General features: G+C 41.4%; 1 protein-coding gene across 7 annotated transcripts in view; it reads right to left on the reverse strand.

Moving 5' to 3' along the window:
- LOC123746549 (sex determination protein fruitless) overlaps window positions 1-17111 on the reverse strand; it is a 77818-nt gene extending 60707 nt beyond the window's left edge. For 3 of the 7 annotated variants that reach the window (XM_045728173.2, XM_045728578.2, XM_045728663.2), the window contains exons 1-3: window positions 16504-17109; window positions 1449-1647; window positions 1019-1108 (exon numbers count right to left, since the gene is read on the reverse strand). In XM_045728173.2, coding sequence (XP_045584129.2) covers window positions 1019-1108; window positions 1449-1647; window positions 16504-16565 — 351 coding nt within the window. In that variant the 5' untranslated portion in view covers window positions 16566-17109. The other 4 variants (XM_045728335.2, XM_045728259.2, XM_045728422.2 and 1 more) reach the window with 4 other exon arrangements.
- Between the last annotated feature and the right edge of the window lie 6520 nt (window positions 17112-23631).

The raw sequence follows: 23631 nt of genomic DNA on the forward strand, positions 1-23631 counted from the left end.
CACATAGAACATTCTATTGCGAACACATTGACATAAAAATGAATGACGTACATAGAAAATTAATGTCATGAGAGTGAAATAAGTATAAACTTTCAAAGCGCCGTGCGTCGTCCCGTCACCGATACCGGGTAACAATTTCACCACTTCCCACACTCTTGCGGGCGGGCTGCATCATTATTCTACGCTTATATTCATATCACCGTGTTGGGAATTTCATTGCGAGTCCATTGATACCAAAATTAACGCTGTAGAACAAGTGTGGAGGTGATTACAATCCCAAGAGTAAAAACATTTTGTTGCTGATGGGCGCTCACGGCGAGTCATCTACGTAGTTATTTATTTGGTGCTGGTATCCCTATATGTTTCGTGACTTATTTTACTAATGTTCTTCTAGAGAATTTTATTGCGAACACATTGGTACCAAAATGAAATACGTAGCATGAGAACTAAGGTCAGAAGAGTAAAAAGAGTATACACATTTTTGTTTTTACGCTTAAGCGATAAAAACGCAGCGCGCACATTCGGTTGGCTGAGTGACCTTTGCGGAGAGCGCGAAAGTGTTAATTACCCTGAGATGGAAAATTCATTTTGTTAATACAGTAAATGATAAAGAATCGGTTTAAGAATCGGATATCATGATAAATCTCTATTTATTCTCAATATTGATTCTGATTAATAATCTTATTACTAGTAGTAAGGCTAATGTTAGTTTTCCCTATGCTGATGACCTAGTTCTATTAACACCAACCCATCATGCTATGGAAAAATTAATAGAAATATGTAAAAACTGAAGTTAAATACAACCTCATGCTCAAGCATGGCAATATGCAATAATTGCTTAAAGCTCACTGAGCTCTTATATCCAGATCTTTAAAACTAAAATTAACAGAAATATTGCAGTAAAATATATTAAAAAGATATCTGGGTATAATAGGTATCTTAAAGATACCTATTATATCCACACAATAGTCTGGTTCACTTAAAAGAAAAGAATGGAGATGTGCATCAAATTACCTACTTGGCCATTATAGATGAAGTCCATTATCGACTCCAACTCCCAAAACCTCACATCACGTAGGAAAATTATTGGGTGGTCACTTGGATTTTCCTGCAATGTTTACAAATATAAAATAATTGCTGTAAATAGCAACTTGAAATTGGAAAAGGTAGAAAAGGCTTTAAGATATTATCAAAACTTTTAAAATATTGTCTAATTTGTTATTTTCAACAGCAATTGTTATTCATATCCTTATACAGAATAAGTACTATATAGTGGAAATAAGCTCAGCCAGAATGAGCCAATCTGAAGTATCCAGCATAGGTTCTTATTCACTATTTATTAATCCATTTTACATTTTAATTACTGTACAGTAGTACAAATGATAGAACATGCTACAAGAGAAAATGGTAGTGCTAATACAGTAAGATATTACCCACTCGAACCTTACCTTTAGCAATTCTCTGAAGAAATTTGAACAGGCAGATAACATTAGCTTGTGTGCCTTTAATCTCCGGCCATCACAGGCAAGTGTAACATCGACAAACTGTCCTTCCTCTAGTAAGCAACGTAACACCCCAACTACACTACTCTGATAGTTGTTCCACCGGAGACAGAAGCACTGTTCACTCATGTTGGTAAGATAGCACCTGCAAAATAGGCAAATCAAGTTATTAAACTGGCACTACAACAGATGCCTTAGAGCAGTGGTTCCAACTTTTCTTGGACTTGTGGCCCTATTTTCTAATACTCAAAAGATTTGCATATTTGAGAATTTGAATACAGTACTCAAAAGTTCAACTTAATTCATTCAATTGCATCCTCTTTTGGCAGTGTACTCTGGATAGCTAAAATTTGACTGACCTGGTAGTTATACCCACCAGTTGGGAACCACTACCATAAGAGAAAAAATTTTATCATAAAAATGTAAGTTACTTATATCTAAGGAACAAAGTCTTCCCATTTAAAAAATTATCAAATATCACTCCTTTTACCATTTAAAGACCTGAATACAGGTGCTTCTGAAACATACTAAAAGCCTGTAAATTAAAATCAACAGCTAGCTCCCCGAGAAGAAAATTTGTCAAATGCCAGAATAACAAAATCTGTACTGTACTGTATATTCTTTTCTGACTAATGGTGAAGAAATATACTATATTAGCTAGCTCGGAGAAATAACAAATGCCTTTAGCCTAATGTAAACAATGTAAACATACTGAAAGAACGTTTGTCCCAACCAACAAAACTGTTTGACGAGTTCAGGTCCCAACTCGCGTAGATCTTTTTCACCCTGATCATATTTAAAATTAAAACTGTGATCCACAAATGAATATTGAATCAAGACTACTGAACCATTAAAGCTCTAAAAATTACATCTTCAGAATATAACAATTTATCACTTCAATTTAAAAATAGATAACATTAGCACACAGTTTTAGCTCATCTACAAAATTTTGAAAGCACACCAACAAATTCAAATAATGTACCTTGAAAGTAAAGAATTCCTTGAAGACAATCTGAAAAAAATTTCAATATGAAGGACACTCCGAAACAAACACTACTGCCTAATCTATTAACTATGGTGTCCCACAGGGATCAATGCCAGGACCACCGTGTTTCCGACATACAGTAAATAAAATGGTGCCGACTCTTATTCTAATGAAAACACCCTTCGTTTTTTTTGGTTGAAAACATACAATACAAACCTGTACGTGATTCTGGCGCTCTAACAAAAATAATTGGACAAGTTTAGAATCGGAAAATAAATGGAAAAATAAAGTACTGGTTCAGACTAAGATTTATGGAAGAAGCTGGCGGGTGACTGGCTTCGGGAGTCTATGTCACGGGTGACCACTAAATCGTGACATCACGCGCCATTTTCCGAACCTCATTGCGGCCAAAGTACGTAATTACAATTTTTATTTTTTTTACATATCTGTGATCAGGGAAGGGTATTTAACATTTTCAAAAGCGAATAGAATTTTTTCCCGAGAATTTATTTCCTGCGCACAAGGGGGTGCCATATTTGGAAGGGGAGCAGCACAGTGGTTAAAGGTACTGTATACAGCATGTATACGCACAGGCTTCTTGTTCCCCACAACAAAATTTATAAACCACAATATAAGAACAGAGATAGTTTGGGAATGATACACTGGTTAACAGAGTGTAATCAAGTGAATTTGAGGGTAGGAGATGACAACAGGCACACATGTTGACTGTGTGAGGAAGCTTGGAGTGAGTGAAGGCAATGACTAGATATGGCAAGAGACAAAACTGGGAAGTGCTCTGTAAGAAGGTTGCGAATGTATTTGTATAAAATGCATATAACAAACCATGATGAACAATATTCACCTAATCTTATGAAGGAACAAAATGCTGCAGCGGATAACTTCTAGAGTGTGGCTATTTGTTTTTTCCAGGATGCAATACATAAGGTACAGGTGTACTATGAATGATATACCCGATTTACCCAAGGTCCACTAACCCTAGTGGCCTAAGGAAGGACAGAAAGCCGGCGGCTCGTTGAAGGTCCCTCCCATTTGCCTGTATGATCTTTTTTCCAGTTACAGTATATTTTGAAACTCGGCACAGTTTTAGCAGTTACGGCTTTGGCGGGTAGGCGGTTCCATGGGTTAATAACCCAGTGGGTGAAAAAGCATCACCTGTTCTCAGTCCTACATTGTGGCTTGTAGAGTTTGAAACTGTTGCTCCTTGTCTGTGTTACAGCTGACTTTTTGAAAAAAAATATCCAGATAAACATCCTGTAACTTGTTCAGTATTTTAAAAGTTTCAATGAGATCTGCCCCGTCATTCCTGGTTTGCAGTGTTGTTAGTTCTGTGGCCCTCAAGCATTCCTGATACGAGAGATGATTTGCTTCTGGAATGATTTTTGTTGCCGGGTGTTGTACCTTCTCCAGAGCAGCTATATCTTTCTGAAAATGAGGTCTCCATACTTGGATACAGTAATCCAAATGGGTGCACACCAGAGATTTATACAGTTGAACCTAACCTTTTCCATATAATCAAAAGTACTGTACACTTGATTATCCCAAGAGTTTGGTTTGCTTTTCTGACTGCTACACCCATCTGTTGTGCAACTTTTAATGAGTAGTGGATTTTGACTCCAAGGTCCTTTGCTTTATAAATCTGCTGTAATGTAATTAGTTTGGTAGTTGTGGCGTGGGTTGTTATGCCCCACATGCAGGGTCTTGCATTTGTCAAAATTAAAAAGCATTTGCCTGTCTTCTGACCATTTGTGGAGTTCATGTAGATCTCTTTGTAAAGCTTCAATATCATTATCATTTCCCACTTTACCATAAATCCTTGTGTCATCTACAAATTTGATGTGGTTTCTAATATTTTCATCTATGTCATTGATGTATACCTGTATGACAAAAAGAGTAGGTCCCAAAATGAACCCTTGTGGCACCCCACTTATCACATTTCTCCATTCAGATTCGTTTCCATTTAGCACAACCCTTTGTCTTCTTTCCTTTAACCATTGTTTTATCCATTCCAATATTTTACCATTTATTCCATGGACTTGTGATTTTCTTGCCAGTCATTTATGTCTGGGGAGCCATGTCTTTAATTGGAGGCTTGACGGCTGAGTGGACAGCACTCGAGGTTCAGTTCTAAGGGTCCGGGTTCGATCCCCGGTGGAAGGAGGAAATAAATGAGCAGTTTCCTTCACCCTGATGCTCCTGTTACCTAGCAATAAATAGGTACCTGGGAGTTAGACAGCTTCTATGGGCTGCTTCCTGGGGATGTGTAATTACCTAAGTGTAATTACCTAAGATAGTAACAGGATGAGAGCTACATTCGTGGTGTCCCGTCTTCCCAGCACTTTGTCATATAACGCTATGAAACTATGAAGGGCATTACAATTATCTAGGTTACTTATCCTTCCTATTATCTTAGCATCATCAGCAAACATGAACATGTTTGCTGATGATGCTAAGCAAATATAATTCTGTATTCTATCTGGTAGATCGTTTATGTAGACAATGAGCATTACCGGTGCAAGAACTGAACCCTGTGGTACTCTGCTTGTAACATTTCTCTAGTCCAATACACTTCCTCTTATTACTTGCCCTCATTTTCCTATCAGTCAGAAAATTTTTCATCCATGTTAGCAACTTACCTGCCACCCCTCCAATGTGTTCCAGTTTCCAGAACAACCTCTTATGTGGAACTGTTGAATGCCTTTTTTAGGTCCAGATAGATGCAGTCAACCCTAACCATCTCTTTCCTGTAAAATCTCTGTGGCTTGATCATAAAAAGTGAGTAAATTCGATACACAGGATCTACCAGATCAAAAGCCATACTGTCTGTCTGATATTATATCGTTTCTCTCCAGGTGTTCTACTCATTTAATTTAAATTATTTTTTCCAATATTTTGACTATTACACTTGTCAATGATTCAAGTCTATAATTGACTTGACAGGGGGGTCTTCCCTGCTGCCACTTTTGTAGATTGGAACTATGTTAGCCTTTTTCCACACATCTGATACAACTCCTGTACACAGGGAAGTCTGAAAAATCAGCTGAACTGGTATGCTGAGCTCAGGTGCACATTCTCTCAGAACCCATGGTGAAACTCCATCTGAGCCAACTGCTTTCTTCTTACCTAGCTCCAAGAGCATTTCTTTCACTTCGTCTCTAGACACCTCTATGTGTTCTATGTTGTTCTCTGGAATTCTTATTGTGTCTGGTACCCTGAAGATCTCATTTTGTACAAACACACTTTGGAACTTTTCGTTTAGTGTTTCATACATTTCCTTCTCCTTTTCCGTGTATTTCTTCCCCATTTTCAACACTGAATATTATCCTTTACCTGCAGCTTGCTTTTAATAATTTATAGAAAAGGCTTGGATCTGATTTACATTTGTCTGCTATACCATTCTCAAAGTTCCTCTCTGCCTCTCTCCTTACTGACATGTGGCTGTTTCTCTCATCTTTGTATCGCTGGTATGTCTGGGGGTTTGGCCTCTTCCTATAACGATTCCATGCTTGTGTCTTTTGATCTCCGACCTTCTCACAATTTCTGTTGAACCAACCCTGTTTCCTATGTCTGCATCTCTGTTTTGGTATGAATGTTTGTGTGCCTTCATCGTATATTTCACAAAATATGGCATACAACTTATTACTTCCTTGCCTAGCAACAAGTCTGTCCAATTATGCCCATGAAAAAAATTTCAAAGTTCCCCATAGCGTCCTCTCTTGAAATTGAGTTTAACAACTGTTTCAATGTCCCCCATTCTCTACTAGATTACATCGCAAAGCGTATTTGATGTCCAAGAGGACGTGATCACTCTTTCCCAAGGGAGGAAGGTACTGGATGTCAAATACCTCTTCTTCTTTCCTGGTGAATATTAGATCCAGTATTGGTGGAACATCCCCTTCCCTCATTCTTGTGGCCTGCTTGACATGTTGATACTTGAATGTCTCCAAGATGAGGTTTACAAATCTGCCTGTCCAAATGTCCTCTGTTCATGTGTGCGCACGCACAAAATGTGAGCAAGTTTGTAAGGCAGGATCTGTTTTTTAACGAATCCATGTTGAGTCGATTATACAAGGTTTCAGATTGTACACTGAAAGATGGTAAACGATTCCCTCCCTGAGGATTTTTCTCCATGAGCTTTCAGATGTATGTCAAGCTTATCAGCCTGTAGTTTTCTGCTGAGCTCTTTCTGCCTTTTTTTAAAATAGTGGTACCAGTTTTATATCTCCAATCTAGAGGCACTAGCCCTTGGTCCAGAGATTTTGTGAAAAAGTAGTTTCAGCGGTGGGCATAGTTCTTCTGCCAGTTCCTTTACGACTTTGAATTAAATTCCATCCACACCTGGGGATCTTGAGTCTTTTAGTTTGTCAATGTTCTTTCTAATTATTTTGCATGTTATGGATATATCCCTAAATTTCTTCTCCTCCCCACCTTCAAACATATGTGTGGGTGATGAATGTCATTCAACTTTTTGAGTGTGAACACTGATGTAAAATAATCACAGTGTTTGCTGCCCTTTTATCATTCATTCTTCTTCTTTGCAATACGTGCAGTTTGCATGAAGGTATATCCTCCCGATGACTGCACGAGTGGTAATGTAGAAAGATGTGTATATGACAACACATCAATGGTCACGACAGTGCCCGACTCAAGAAGAAAACGACACCGTCAAGGTGGGCAAGGATAAAGGCAAAATAAACAAGAGGAAAGGAACGCAAGACGGGAATAAAGAAAACAGAAGGCGAACGCAAAGTGTCGCAACAGTAAAGAAAGTGAGGGACAGAGGCAAGAGATGAAGAGTGGGGGGCAAAGGATGGGAAGGAGGCAAGTGCAAAGAACACAAAAGAAAGGAAGGGATGTGCGAGCAGAGTTAGGTACAAGGAGCAAATGTGTAGAAGGGTAGAGGAAGTCAAGACGGGACAGGCGAGGTTAGGACAGGGCAAGCTATGTAGACGGCATCCGGAGCCTCGCGACTGAGATGCTAATGCATCGAACTCCGCAGAAGCCCCAGAAGGACAATGGGAGGAAAATCTAGGAAGGGCGCGAGGACAAGTCATGGGAGAACGCGTTGTAAGAGGCTCATCAGGCAAGGTGGCAGGGCGCTTGGAAATCGGGATGAGGGAGGATTGCTTCCGTTTAGTACCGGGGGCAGAGATGTGCGGCAAGGCAGCCTGGGAAGAGACACGGGGAAGGCTCGTCAAAGAGTTCCGAAAGGCGTTGTCCAGCAACGATTCAAATGCATTGGAGATAGCAAAGGCAGCTGTGGGAGGATGGACGTCAACCGTAGAAGAAGCGGAGGACAGGAGCGACGGGTCAGCCTCAGGAATGGGAAGGACAGACTGCGGAAAGAATTTAGTGACGAAGCAGACCAGCACCATCTCAAGTGCATCCACAACGTGAGTGACAATTGCGTCAACAAGATCGGGGTGGAGGAGGAAGCTGCGGGTGACAAGGAACTGGGGCAGCAAGCGGCAAAGCACGATTGGAGGGCAGAGTGACGACGGGAAGAGCCTTAGTGAGCGCCGCAACGTAAGGAGGACACTGCTTGAAAGTGGTGATATGATCACCACCATAGTTGGGGCAACAGAGCTTGTCAGACTCACAGTCACGAGTGTAATGGGAACCAGAGCATTTGCCACAACAGACGTCATTGGTGCAGCCATGCGAGGAATGGTGAAAACTATTACAATGAAAGCACTGAGTGGGACGGGAAACAATACACCTCCAATTTATGGAGGAAGCCATTAATCCAAACCCAATCAGGGGGGAGGGAGCTAAGAAAAGTAAGGAGGGCAGTGCCGGTATCACACAGGTTGCTATCAATTCTACGCATAAATTTCTTGACACCAAAGATCAGAATGTCAGCATCCTGCAGTTGCGCCTTGATGTTGTCCGCACTAATGTCAACAACATGCCGGACCACATATCGTACCAAACGGTCACCCAGAGGTGTATAACCACGGACCTTGTAACCAGATATCCTTAACGTCCGAAAGCACTAAGTCCCCGGAGGAAGCATGGTCCACGGCAATCAAGTTCCTGCGTTTATTCAGCCTGAAATCGTGCACCGTAATCTTGAAGAACTCGCAACGGCTTGATAGAAAAGACTGTGTGCCCTACTATTTCTAAAAACACTCCGATCAGCGGGCGTATCAGCATTAAAGGCAATGATGAACGTACGTAAGCCAGGAGAACTCGTCTGACTGGGAGGGAGTGGAGGGCGTGGAGACAGAGGTTGTGGGGGTCACAGGGCACCGCAGGACGCAGGCGACGTTTCACCTCCAATCTATTAGCCTTACTATGATCTTTACTGTCCAGAAAAGCACCCTCGGGATCCCCCTCCAAGACGGGGAGAACGCCATGACTGGAATGCGTGCCAAGGGACAACGGGTCCTGAAAACTGTCAACAGGATTAAAAATGTCCACGAGAGATACGCTGCGCGAACCACCATCCGTCGCCATGGTCAGCCAGCAAGTCCTATCATCCATACGTGATCTATTAAGGGTCCAAATGAGTCCTTTGTTTAGGTTTTACCTCATATATAAGCATAGAATGATTTTGGATCTCTATTTTTTTGGGCAATTTTTTTCCAAAGTTCCTTTTGGCTATCTTGAGATTCTTGAGGTTATCTTGAGATGATTTCGGGGCTTTTTAGTGTCCCCGCGGCCCGGTCCTCGACCAGGCCTCCACCCCCAGGAAGCAGCCCATGACAGCTGACTAACACCCAGGTACCTATTTTACTGCTAGGTAACAGGGGCATAGGGTGAAAGAAACTCTGCCCAATGTTTCTCGCCGCGCCTGGGATCAAACCCAGGACCACAGGATCACAAGTCCAGCGTGCTGTCCGCTCGGCCGACCGGCTCCCTGGCTGATCCGGCTGATCTGATCTTGATAACGATAATTTAATGATATAAGTACTGTATAATGACACTTATACATTATGAGCACAATAACTTTTCAAAATTTACATTGAGCTAACTTACTTGCCTTACTTAAACCCAGCCTTGTTATACAGTATACTGTATATAAATTAAACACACAAAGGAACTAGAGCTGACTAATCATAATTTATTGCATATTTCCAGCCATATATAAGTAAGCATTCCTTCATATATGAAGGGTTTAAACTAAACAAGTGTGGATAAAAAATCCCAAAAATTTTGAAATTTTGCTTGTGTGCAAATTAAAAAAGTCCAGTCGCAACTACGTAGGGTCAAATGCCTCTTGGGGGGTCTCTGTTTCTACTTTTTCTGCTATGTTTATAATGGAAGACTGCTGGTTGTACTGCCCAATGGTTGTTTACTGACAGGGTGACATTGGTTTCAATATGGCACTTCCGTGCTGCCGCCGAGAATGAAGGTGTCATCTGGGCTGACACACTCCTGTAATGTGTATTTAGGATTGGTTAATAACACAGTTTTAAGTCATACCAGTGAATTTTGATGACCTGGTTGGTTTTCAGGATCCTATGCTACAAGGTTCTCCTTTAATGCTTCATTCCAGAGTCTTATGGATCATTATGAAGGTTAGATGGTGCGATTGAGCAACAACTGGGACACAGAGTGCGAGGAATTTGAGCACAGCATACTCATACGTGGCAGTTAAGGCTGTGCCTTTCGAGGTACCAGAGAATATTATCCACTGTATACTTGACAGGTACGAGAAGGTAGAGTATGTCTGTACAAGTCAGTACATCTGAAGAAATGCTAAAGGACTATTAAATAGCTCCAAGACAGCCAAGATGGTGATCCACAGGAATGTATCATCTTCTACTTCAATTACTGCCAATACGATCAGCTTCTTCTACCCTGGTCAAACTTGGACCTGCTGTGGGCATACTGAACATTTATTTATTCAGGAACACAATGTTAAGTGTTTGGATTGCTTAGGGGTGTCGTTTGAATATTTCATGTGTTACTGAACCCTCCAGTGTTGCCCAAGAGCAGTACAATGACTATTAGCAAAAAAAAAAAAAAAAAAAAAAAAAAAAAAAAAAAAAAAGCAAATGTGGAGGTAATATGTTCAAAGATACTTACAGGAATATAATTTTGGCACACGTGTCTTATATGGACTTTGTATTTATTAAGTGTTTATACATCCTCAGGGACACACACAGTCCCTGAAGGCATCCACAGGACACCTGGTGGCCGAGTGGAAAGCACGCTGGAAACATAGTCCTGTGAACGGGGATCGATCCCTGGTGATGGCAGAAACAAATGGGAAGAGTTTCTTTCACCCTAATGCCCCTGTTATCTAGCAGTAAATAGGTACCGGGGAATTAGACAGCTGTTACGGGCTGTTTCCTGGGGGATGGGGGGATGAGAGAAAAAAAAAAGTTGATCGATAGTTGGGAGGCGGGCCGAAAGAGCCAGAGCTCAACCCCCGTAGGCATAACTAGGTGAATACAGACAGCAGGAGAGGGAGTTATTCTCTAAAGGATTGCTATATTAAATGAGGAATGACACAAGAAGAATGAATTTTGGTGGCAACATTAATTGCATTATGTCCATGAGAGATTAGCACCCAGTCACCAGGATCTTTCTTTCTTGCATTTGTTTAAGGATTGTTGAATGTGTCTATAAGTGACACACACACATTACACTGCAGGAAGCGTGTCCTGGCTTGTACATTATAAAAATAAATTATGCTTCCTGCATTGATAGAGTATATTTACACAAGTTGTTGGTTTGAGTTCGTTCTTGAGAATCAATTCCTGTCAGTTTTTTAGATCATAGTACAGTGTGGTTACTGTGGGGGTTATCATCATTAACAATCAGATGAAGGTGGGTAGGGGGGGGTAATGAAAGCCATATTGTAGTTTGCTCTGGTGTCTGGTCGTTTTGAAGAATTTTGGTGTGTTGTGAGGACTTGGTGAGGAAAAAGGCAGGCTTTCAGTATACTGTACTGTATGTTGGACTGGTGGGATTGATGCAAAGTGGAATGAAAACGATTGTTTGTTCGCCTACCAAAGCATCGAATGGGAGAACATTATGAGCTTTTAAACTTGTTGCAATCTTGATTGCATCAGCGTTATGAGTTCATGGATTAAGGGCATGGATAAGTCTGCTGAAACAGCATTGCTGAAGGAGAGCATGAATAGGTTGTGGGTGGAGATTGCTGATGGCATAAATATGTGCCTTCTGATGGCTGATAGTTTATGGTAAGAAAGTACAGTATTGGCATATTTGTTGGGTATTCATTAGGTTGATGGTACAGTTATATCAAATATGGATGGGTTGTTGTGTCATGATTGGGGCGAGTTAGAGGATTTGAATCGAAGGGTGGAGTGTGACTTCGCTGATGAGCATTTACTTGACTTTTGCTTGAGGAAAGATGAGGAAAATAAGCTTATCAGTAGATTTGAGACAGCCTGGGTCTGATGGGTTGTAGGTGGTACCTGATTGATACCTGATTGATGGGGTTCTGTGAGTTCTACTCTCCAAGCCCGGCCCAAGGCCAGGCTTGACTTCTGAGAGTTTGGTCTACTAGGCTGTTGCTTGAAGTGGCCCGCAGGCCCACATACCCACCACAGCCCAGTTGGTCTGGCACTCCTTGAAGGAAACAATCTAGTTTCCTCTTGAAGATGTCCACGGTTGTTCCGGCAATATTTCTTATGCTCGCTGGGAGGGTGTTGAACAACCGTGGACCTCTGATGTTTATACAGTATTCTCTGATTGTGCCTATGGCACCCCTACTCTTCACTGGTTCTATTCTGCATTTTCTTCCATATCGTTCACTCCAATACGTTGTTATTTTACTGTGTAGATTTGGTACTTGGCCCTCCAGTATCTTCCATGTGTATATTATTTGATATTTCTCTCGTCTTCTTTCTAGAGAGTACATTTGTAGGGCTTTAAGACGATCCCACTAATTTAGGTGTTTTATCACGTCTATGCGTGCAATATATGTTCTCTGTATTCCCTATATTTTAGCAATCTCTCCTGCTCTGAAGGGGAAAGTGAGTACTGAGCAGTACTCAAGACAGGACAACACAAGTGACTTGAAGAGTACAACCATTGTGATGGGATTGGAAAGGATTTTTTTTTTTTTTTTTTTTTGCAAATTCTGTGGTATAGTGGAATAGTCTGAAGAATAGTCTGCAGTATTAAGAGCATCACAGTCATTAGGTATCAACATGCTTCTCCTGAAATCAGGGGCTGTGCAAATGTTGTTGAATTGGAGACCAAGTTCTCTGTTGAACCAGGACCAAGCTCCTCATTCTTTCCAAGTTATTGGGGGAATAGGGAAGTTCGTTCTACTATGCAGTTTTGTGTTCCTGGAAGATCTATCATTAGCTGCAATAATTTGGTGTGGGATGAGGTATACTATTTCTTGGAGAATGATGTGCAATTGTCTATGATCTATTTGGATTGGTTAAAAGCTCTTGATAGGGTTCATATGAATTTTATGTTTCAGGTCTTGAAGACAGTTCGGGTAGTGCCGAGTGATGTCTCTTGGGTAGAATGAAACCCCACAACAGTTGCCTAACTCCTGGGTACCTATTTACTGGTAAGTGAATAGAGGCATTTGGTAATAGGGAACATGCCCAACCATTTCTATCCCATTTGGGAATCAAACCCAAGATAATTTTCATCATCCATTCCTTGCTGTCCCCAGCTGTGGACGTTTTTTCTCCCAATGTATTTTTCTAAATATTTTATATCCTGCAGTTGTATTAAGTAATATATTGATTAAGCACTATTAAGTGGTGTAACTGGGGAAAAACAAAGTACTTTAATAAAACTAATCAACAAACTCAAAAACAGACATCACAATTAATTTTAAAATTTTGTCTTCAATTCCAAATTCATCATTACAGTTGGCCACACTTTTAACACATTAAATTATATTTGGTTAATTAAGATCAGGTTAATTAATCCAAAGGTTAGAAAGAGGTTAGTAATAAAGTCATTCATTGTGTAACCAAATTAAACAAAATTACAGTACAGTAATTGCTTCTAGCTAGCTTTCACCAACCCATCCTCCACACATAATACTGAAGTACTTCTAGCAACTTTTTGTTGATTGTACAACATTTGACTGTTGTACCCAAAAAGTTCACATTTTGTACAACTGCAATACTCAAAATGGCATGACAAAACCAGAAAAAGTAAGTATACAACCTAACCTATCCTAGGCCTAAATAAGCAATCCTAGGCCTAATACGTGCCTGTCTGGGCCTAAGAAAGTTTAAGTTTGGTTGTTGCCTTCTTTCTTGTACCCTCTACAAATATAATAGAGCAAAATGTGTACTGCCAAACAATTTCCTCAGCCACTAGTTGTCTACGTTGTCGTGTTAATATTGTAGGGCTCACGGTCAGTACTTCCTCAGTAAAGCTAACCAAATGTAACATATATTCAGAATATATATTCTAAGGTTGATTATACCAATACCAAAGTGGTATTCCTACAAGATAAATTTTTCTGGCACTTGTTATTTAAAATAAAGGAAATCTTGTCTTATGTTGTGAAGGAAAGAAATAGAGCTATGGCGAGTCAGCTGCTCGAAATTCTCCAAACCTAATCTGATGGAGAGTACCGCATGTTCCAAAAATGTAAGACATTTGTTTGGTACTCTAATTGCAGTAGTAAAACAAAGCTTTTATATTGCTACCTTACCTTGAGGTTACCTTGAGGTGCTTCCGGGGCTTAGCGTCCCCGCAGCCCGGTCGTCGACCAGGCCTCCTCTAAAATAGTAATGGTGTTCTACTCTCGGGCAGAACAGATATGGTTGAGCATGTTTCTTACCACCTAATGCCTCTGTTCACCTAGCAGTAAATATATTCCCAGAAATTGGTCAACTGTCGTGAGGTCAGTAGTTCGACCTGGTTATCTTGAGGTTATCTTGAGATGATTTCGGGGCTTTAGTGTCCCCCGCGGCCCGGTCCACGACCAGGCCTCCAGCCCCAGGAAGCAGCCCGTGACAGCTAACTAACACCCAGGTACCTATTTTACTGCTAGGTAACAGGGGCATAGGGCGAAAGAAACTCTGCCCATTGTTTCTCGCCGGCGCCCAGGATCGAACCCGGGACCACAGGATCACAAGTCCAGTGTGCTGTCCGCTCGGCCGACCGACTCCGTAAAGATATACGTGCCATTATTCCGTAGACAAATAATGTAAAGAATGCACTTTATCGAAGTTACTGTGAGCTCGAGTTACTAACAAATTTGCTTCATAATATCACACCACCACTACCATATTTCTAACCTGAGCTAACCTAAAGTTAAACAACTAACGTTAACTGGTAGAGAGAAGCATGGCTTGATGGAAGGCTTCAGCTTGCAATGGAACACCTTGTCCTCGTATCAGATTTAATTTGATCACGAAAATATATTGTAATGTATTCCATTGTACGAGGGACTTTCCAAAGTTATACACACACTTGTTGAGTTTGCACAGACAGGAAGATTTCAAGTTCACTTTGTCTTTAGTTGGTAACATGTATATATATTATCACTTTCCTTGTACAGTATATGGAATACACATTACAAAAACTAAATAAATTGGGAGTACATGATGGTATTAACCCGGATCACTACACGAAAATACTGTGGGTTTAGTGGGCGAGAGGACATTAGGCCAGCCTTACAGTACACCAGTGTACACCAACCCTCCCCATACCACTACTACACCGTAGTACACACAGTACACCAGTGTACACCAACCCTCCCCCACACACCACTACTACACCATAGTACACACAGTACACCAGTGTACACCAACCCTCCCCCACACCACTACTACACCGTAGTACACACAGTACACCAACCCTCCACCACACCACCACTACACCGTAGTACACACAGTACACCAACCCTCCCCCACACCACTACTACACCGTAGTACACACAGTACACCAACCCTCCACCACACCACCACTACACCGTAGTACACACAGTACACCAACCCTCCCCCACACCACTACTACACCGTAGTACACACAGTACACCAGTGTATACCAACCCTCCCCCACACCACTACTACACCGTAGTACACACAGTACACCAGTGTATACCAACCCTCCCCCACACCACTACTACACCGTAGTACACACAGTACACCAACCTTCCCCCACACCACTACTACACCGTAGTACACACAGTACACCAACCTTCCCCCACACCACTACTACACCGTAGTACACACAGTACACCAGTGTACACCAACCCTCCCCCACACACCACTACTACACCATAGTACACACAGTACACCAGTGTACACCAACCCTCCCCCACACCACTACTACACCGTAGTACACACAGTACACCAGTGTATACCAACCCTCCCCCACACCACTACTACACCGTAGTACACACAGTACACCAGTGTACACCAACCCTCCCCCACACACCACTACTACACCATAGTACACACAGTACACCAGTGTACACCAACCCTCCCCCACACCACTACTACACCGTAGTACACACAGTACACCAGTGTACACCAACCCTCCCCCACACACCACTACTACACCATAGTACACACAGTACACCAGTGTACACCTACCCTCCCCCACACCACTACTACACCGTAGTACACACAGTACACCAACCTTCCCCCACACCACTACTACACCGTAGTACACACAGTACACCAGTGTACACCTACCCTCCCCCACACCACTACTACACCGTAATACACACACAGTTACACACTGCACGGAGCCTCACCGAGGGACACTGCCACTAACACAGCCAACTAGGGTACAAATGGTCCCACCAGGGACAAAGGTTGTGGTGGGAATTACCTTGAGAGAGGAGGAGGCGAGGAGAAGGTGCGAGGCAGAACCTGTTGCTGCTGGCCAACCAAAACACCCGGTTTATGCTTCACTCTAAAGTGCTTCTCTCACTCCTTTCTACCCACACTCCACACTCCCTCACTACACACTGCACTTGCACTCCACGCACACGGCCTACATTTGCACTGCATAGACATCCAACCTTACTAGGTTGCGAAATAAACATGGAAATAATGTGCAAAAACTGGGCTCACTCACCTTGTCTGGTTAGTGAAGCTCGTCACAGTTGCTTGTTCCCATTTATTGTTAGTCTCGTCCATCACATATCTCGCCCGGAAACTAACACAGCTTCGATTTTACACTTAGTATTGATTTCGTGTACCGCAGCAACTTTTCCGAACGTGGAACTAAAGCTGTGAACAGCTATTAATACAATCGGCTATTTTATCCGGAATTTAGTGCGAGGAAACAGGTTTGTGAGGCGCGTCGGTGATTGGCCGACCGGTGGCGGCCGCGCGGGTGCCAACGCTCCTGGCAAGCACCAATATTACAACAAGCACCAACAACACACTCCTATTTACCTCAAACAATAAGATATTTAAAGCCTTTCTTCGGGTATATGAGCACTCGAGGTGTCGTTGAGAGAGACGGGGGAGGGAGACGCGAGGAGAGGAGTGAAGTGGGATGGGGGGTGGTGGTGGAGGGTAGAGCAACCTGTTGTACGGGGTGAGGGAGGCGCTGATGGGGTGGATGTAGCTCAGGGCCACGGCCACCCCCGCTGCTGTACGGGGCACTGCAGCCTACACCCCCCACCTGGTTCACACACTCCTCTCTCTCTCTCCCTCCCTCAGGATGCCTCCCTATAGTCTCTTGTGTGCGTGTGAGGAGCAGCACCACGCTCGTTAGGTGCTGTTGTCTTGTTGGCCTCATTAATGGTCTGTTAACCCGGCCGGTGTAAGCTGGCCCACCTGCCATCCCAAATATTGTTACATATACCTTTACATAATGATAGGAGAATAAATACTCTAGTTACACTAACACCATTTACAATCACAAGATGAACCGAAACACCAGTAATAGTACAGCACGCGGCTGCTATGCATGTATGAGTTATACAGGAATTATGTATGAATTATACAGGAATTATGTATGAATTATACAGAATTTATGTATGAATTATGCAGAAATTATGTAGGAATTATGGAATTATGTATGAATTATACAGAAATTAATTAGGAATAATGTATGAATTATACAGGAATTAATTAGGAATTATGTATGAATTATACAGGAATTAATTAGGAATTATGTATGAATTATACAGGAATTATGTATGAATTATACAGAAATTATACAGGAATTAGGTATCAATTATACAAGAATTATGTATGAATTATACAGGAATTATGTATGAATTATGCATAAATAATGTATGAATTAAACAGAAATTATGTATGAATTATACAGGAATTATTATATAAATTATGCAGAAATTAAGTATGAATTATACAGGAATTATGTATGAATTATTCAGAACTTATGTATAAATTATACAGGAATTATGTATAAATTATACATGAATTATGTATGAATTATAAAGAAATTAAGTATGAATTATACAGGAATTATGTATGAATTATACAGGAATTATGTATGAATTATATAGGAATTATGTATGAATTATACAGAAATTATGTATGAATTATACAAGAATTATGTATGAATTATACAGGAATTATGTATGAATTATACAGGAATTATGTATGAATTATGCAAGAATTATGTATGAATTATGCAAGAATTGTGTATGAATTATGCAAGAATTATGTATGAATTATACAAAAATTATGTATGAATTATGCAAGAATTGTGTATGAATTATGCAATAATTATGTATGAATTATACAGGAATTATGTATGAATTATGCAGAAATTATGTATGAATTATACAGGAATTATGTATGAATTATACAGGAATTATGTATGAATTATACAGAAATTAAATGTGAATTATACAGGAATTATGTATGAATTATACAGGAATTATGTATGAATTATACAGAAATTAAGTGTGAATTATACAGAAATTAAGTGTGAATTATATAGGAATTATACAGGAATTATGTATGAATTATGTATGTATGTATGTTTGTATGTATGTATGTATGTATGTATGTATGTATGTATGTATGTATGTATGTATGTATGTATGTATGTATGTATGTATGTGTAGTTTAGCTCCGGTAAACTGTGGAAAGTAGTGCTGGGAACGGGAGGCCGGACTGTAGTTAACAAATGGGAGTGAACCCATTAAGAATCAGGCACATAAAATATATCTGAGGATTGATATATTAATTGAATCTGTCTCTCAAAGCATATATCAAATGGATATCATATCAGTGGCGTATGTTAGGTTAACTAGCTCATCAAAATTTTAACTTTGTATGCTAAATAAATTTTGGGGTCAGTCCCTGAGCTCATTATTTGCCCTAGTAACCCTTTCTACTACCGCCCACAGGATGGGTATAGGGTGCATAATAAATGAACTAAATTTAACTGTCAGGTTGCAAACGGAATTAATATTGTCTTTGGAAATGTTAATGAGACAGAAAGTCAAATCAAATCTGGAATAAGCGGCGCTAGTGTGGACTGTGGAGTCCTCTCAAAAAAGAAACAGGAAAGTCAACCATATGTATACCACCAGACTTGTTCCAGAACTGAGAGGTATGATTTATTAGGAAATATAAAATTAATTAAACATCACGTCACTGGAAGATAAAACAGTGGAGTCATGATTACCTCATTACAAAATTTTCGAGGAATCGAGAGAAATGATGACATTATTAATTAGAATGGGTGGCACACGGAACAAGGGGAAACGGGTAAATTAAATACCAAGTGGCATTAAATTAAATATAATTCATAGTACACAAATGAAAACATTATGAAGTGAAGTGGAGGCAGATTCTACGCACAGTTTCAAATGTGCATATGACAGTGTACAGCAAGTTGGTGAACTTGATCACCAGTTGATATAATAGCTGCATGGTTGATAGGCGGGGCCGAAATTCAAGCCCTACAGACACAGGTTAATTACTGGCCATATGTCCACACGTTACATTATTATCTGTTACATCATATTATTTGTTATATCATATTATCTGTTTCCCATATACGACCAACCATGCACTTGGACTGGACGGTAGAGCGACGGTCAGTTAATTCAATAATTCATTTTGTCTGGAAGTGTGTGTGTGGTCTATCTCGAACCCATTGTTGACGTGACGATTTATACTGAATTTTGTAACTAGCTCATCAAGATTGTAACTTGCTTACCTAAATGAATTGTGGGGTTCAGTCCCTGAGCCCATATGTGCCTCTGTAACCCTTTCCACTACCGCCCACAAGATGGGTATGGGGTGCATAATAAATGAACTCAACTGTGTTTAGTTCATTTATATATATATATATATATATATATATATATATATATATATATATATATATATATATATATATATATATATATATATATATATATATATAAGTTGAAAAATTAACTCTCCAAAGTTCATTTTTACATTTTATTTGAGTTTGACGCCTAGTGATGCGTTTCGTAAGGTCTCACCTCACATTTTCAAAGACAAATTCTACTGTACTTAGCACCTGGTTATCCTCTTATGGTATTCACCTAGTTGTTCTTGCGGGGGTTGAGCTCTGATCTTTCGGCCCGCCTCTTAACCGTCAATCAACTGTAACTATTTTTTTCTACACACACACACACACAAACACACACACACACACACACACACACACACACACACACACACACACACACACACACACACACACACACACACACACACACACACACACACACACAGATGCCGAAGAAATATAAGAAAATTCACTTTCGCAAACAGAGTGGTAGACGGTTGGAACAAGCTAGGTGAGAAGGTGGTGGAAGCCAAGACCGTCAGTAGTTTCAATGCGTTATATGACAAAGAGTGCTGGGAAGACGGGATACCACGAGCGTAGCTCTCATCCTGTAACTACACTTAGGTAATCACACACACACACACACACACACACACACACACACACACACACACACACACACATCTGGGGGTGATGTGGTGGAGGCTGACTCCATACACAGTTTCAAGTGTAGATATGACAGAGCCCGATAGGCTCAGGAATCTGTACACCTGTTGATTGACGGTTGAGAGGCGGGACCAAAGAGCCAGAGCTCAACCCCCGCAAACACAACTAGGTGAGTACAACTAGGTGAGTACAGGGGGGGGGGCCTCGTAGCCTGGTGGATAGCACGCAGGACTCGTAATTATGTGGCGCGGGTTCGATTCCCGCACGAGGCAGAAACAAATGGGCAAAGTTTCTTTCACCCTAAGTGCCCCTGTTACCTAGCAGTAAATAGGTACCTGGGAGTTAGTCAGCTGTCACGGGCTGCTTCCTGGGGTGTGTGTGTGTGTGGTGTGGAAAAAAAAAGTAGTTAGTAAACAGTTGATTGACAGTTGAGAGGCGGGCCGAAAGAGCAAAGCTCAACCCCCGCAAAAACACAACTAGTAAACACACAACTAGTAAACACACACACAAAGGAAGCAGCTCTGTAACAGCTGTCTAACTCCCAGGTACCTATTTACTGGTAGGTAACAGGGGCATCAGGGTGAAAAAAGCTTTGCCCATTTGTTTCTGCCTGGCCCGGGAATCGAACTCGGGCCACAGAATTACGAGCGCTGCGCTCGAAATTCTGCGCTCCGCTCAGCTACCAGACCCCCAAATGATGGTGATGTGGTTAGGTGATATATGTATGAATGACGATTGATTGATAAAGATTAAGCCACCCAAGAGGTGGCACGGGCACGAATAGCCCGTAAATGAATGACAATACATGGGGGATATTATAGTAGGCATCCGTCAATCCCGTGGGATTGTGGAGTTGTGCCCTGGGTGTCTAGTTGGATGCAACGTCTGATTTTGCTGTGAAGTCCATCCCGAGAATGTCAGTCCCAACCTCAGCAAGCGCAGATAAACGCTGAAGCGAGTGCGTCTGTCAGTGGTCGATACCTCTTCTGAAGTCTTTTATCCTCTGCCTGTCTCCTCAGTTCGCCATCGACCCCATCAACTGGGGTCTTCCGGTGGACCGCTTTCCTGACTCTAGTTCTCCATACAAGAGGTCCTTAGGTATGCGGCCATCTTCCATGCATGTGACATGTCCCAGCCATCGCATGCGTCTCTGCTTCAAGAGAGTGAGCATGGAAGAGATTCCTGTTCTCTCGAGTACTGTGTTGTTGGTGACGTGGTCTCTCCACGTGATGTCAAGGATGCGCATGTGGAAGGTATTGAGCCGTCTCTCCTGGCAAGAGCGCAGGGTCCAGGATTCCGAGCCGTAGAGAAGTGTACTCACCACACATGCCATGTAAACTTGTGCCTTGGTGTGCACTGTCAGTTTGACATTTTTCCCAAACGCGCTTTGTGAGCCTGGCCAGTGTTGTTGCGGCCTTCCCGATACGCTTGTTGAACTCAGTGTCCAGGGAAAGGGTGTCTGAGATTGTGGAGCCCAGGTACACAAACTCGTACTCTGGTATCAGGGAGTAATCTAACTCCTGAGGCACATATAAATAGGATAACGACAGCAGCGTACTCTACACTGACGAAAATTAGAACTTCATTCAGAAACCTTAGTGAGGAGGCTTTTAGGGCGCTTTACACTGCCTACGTGAGACCAGTCTTAGAGTATGCCGCGTCATCATGGAGCCCCCACCTGTAGAAACACATAAGGAAACTGGAGAAGGTTCAGAGGTTTGCGACGAGGCTTGTCCCAGAGTTACGAGGGATGGGATATGAAGAACGTCTGAGGGAACTGAACCTTACGACACTAAAGAAAAGAAGGGAGAGAGGAGATATGATAGAAACATATAAAATACTCAGGGGAATTGACAAAGTGGAAATAGATGAAATGTTCACACGTAATAATAACAGAACGAGGGGGACATGGGTGGAAACTGGAAACTCAGATGAGTCACAGAGATGTTAGGAAGTTTTCTTTTAGCGTGAGAGTAGTGGAAAAATGGAATGCACTTGGGGAACAGGTTGTGGTAGCAAACTCTATTCATACTTTAAAATTAGGTATGATAGGGAAATGGGACAGGAGTCATTGCTGTAAACAACCGATGGTTGGAAAGGCGGGATCCAAGAGCCAATGCTCGATCCTGCAAGCACAAATAGGTGAGTACCCACACACCCGTCCTAGCCTGGTTGTGAAGGTCGTGGGTAGTGAAAGTAGCTGTTGTTTCAGTGTCAGAGTAGTAGACACATGGAATGCATTAGGAAGTGATGTGGTGGAGGCTGACTTCATACACAGCTTCAAGTGTAGATATGATAGAGCCCAGTAGGCTCAGGAACCTGTACATTAGCTGATTGACAGTTGAGTGGCGGGACCAAAGAGCCAGAGCTCAACCCCCGCAAGCACAATTAGGTGATTAGGTGAGTAGGTGAGTACACACACACAGGAAGCAGCTCCGTAACAGCTGTCTAACTCCAAGGCACCTATTTACTGCTAGGTATCAGGGGCATTCAGGGTGAAAGAAACTTTGCCCATTTTCAAATTCAAACTCAAATTCAAATGTTTATTCAGGTAAGGTTCATGTATACAAGGTGTGATACAAATATTGATGAATTTATAGATAGAGCTAGTACATACAATGCCTAAAGCCACTATTACGCAAAACGTTTCAGGCAGGAAAAACACAAGACTAAAACTTAATACTAATTGAGATTAAAGTATAAAATGTGGTGAGAAAATATATATAAAAAAGGGGGGAACATGGCTGAAAAACAGCAAAAATACAATTTGGTCGATAAACAGCATTGATTAAAAATAGCAGACATGGGTTGATATTATAGGGGTGAGGTAGGTTACAGGGAGTTAATTAGGTAGTGCTTTGATCTTAAACTGGTTGAGAGAGGTACAATCTTTAACAAGATTGGGAAAGTCATTCCACATTCTGGGTCCCTTGATTTGTAGAGCATTTCTAGTTTGATTAAGTCGTACTCTTGGAATATCAAAAAGGTATTTGTTTCTGGTGTGGTGCTCATGGGTTCTGTTACAACCTTCAATGAAGCTTTTAAGGTCAGGATTGACATTACAGTTCAGCGTTTTATATATATATAATACACATGAGAGGATGTGCAGTGACTTAATATCTAACATATTCAGAGATTTGAGTAGGGGTACCGAGTGATGTCTGGGGCCAGAGTCAGATATTGTCCTAATAGCAGCTTTGTGTTGAGTAATTAGAGGACGTAAGTGATTTTGGGTAGTAGAACCCCAAGCACAAATACCATAGTTGAGATAAGGATAGATGA

Source organism: Procambarus clarkii, chromosome 1, assembly GCF_040958095.1.
Source record: "Procambarus clarkii isolate CNS0578487 chromosome 1, FALCON_Pclarkii_2.0, whole genome shotgun sequence".
Classification (NCBI taxonomy): Eukaryota; Metazoa; Arthropoda; class Malacostraca; order Decapoda; family Cambaridae; genus Procambarus; species Procambarus clarkii.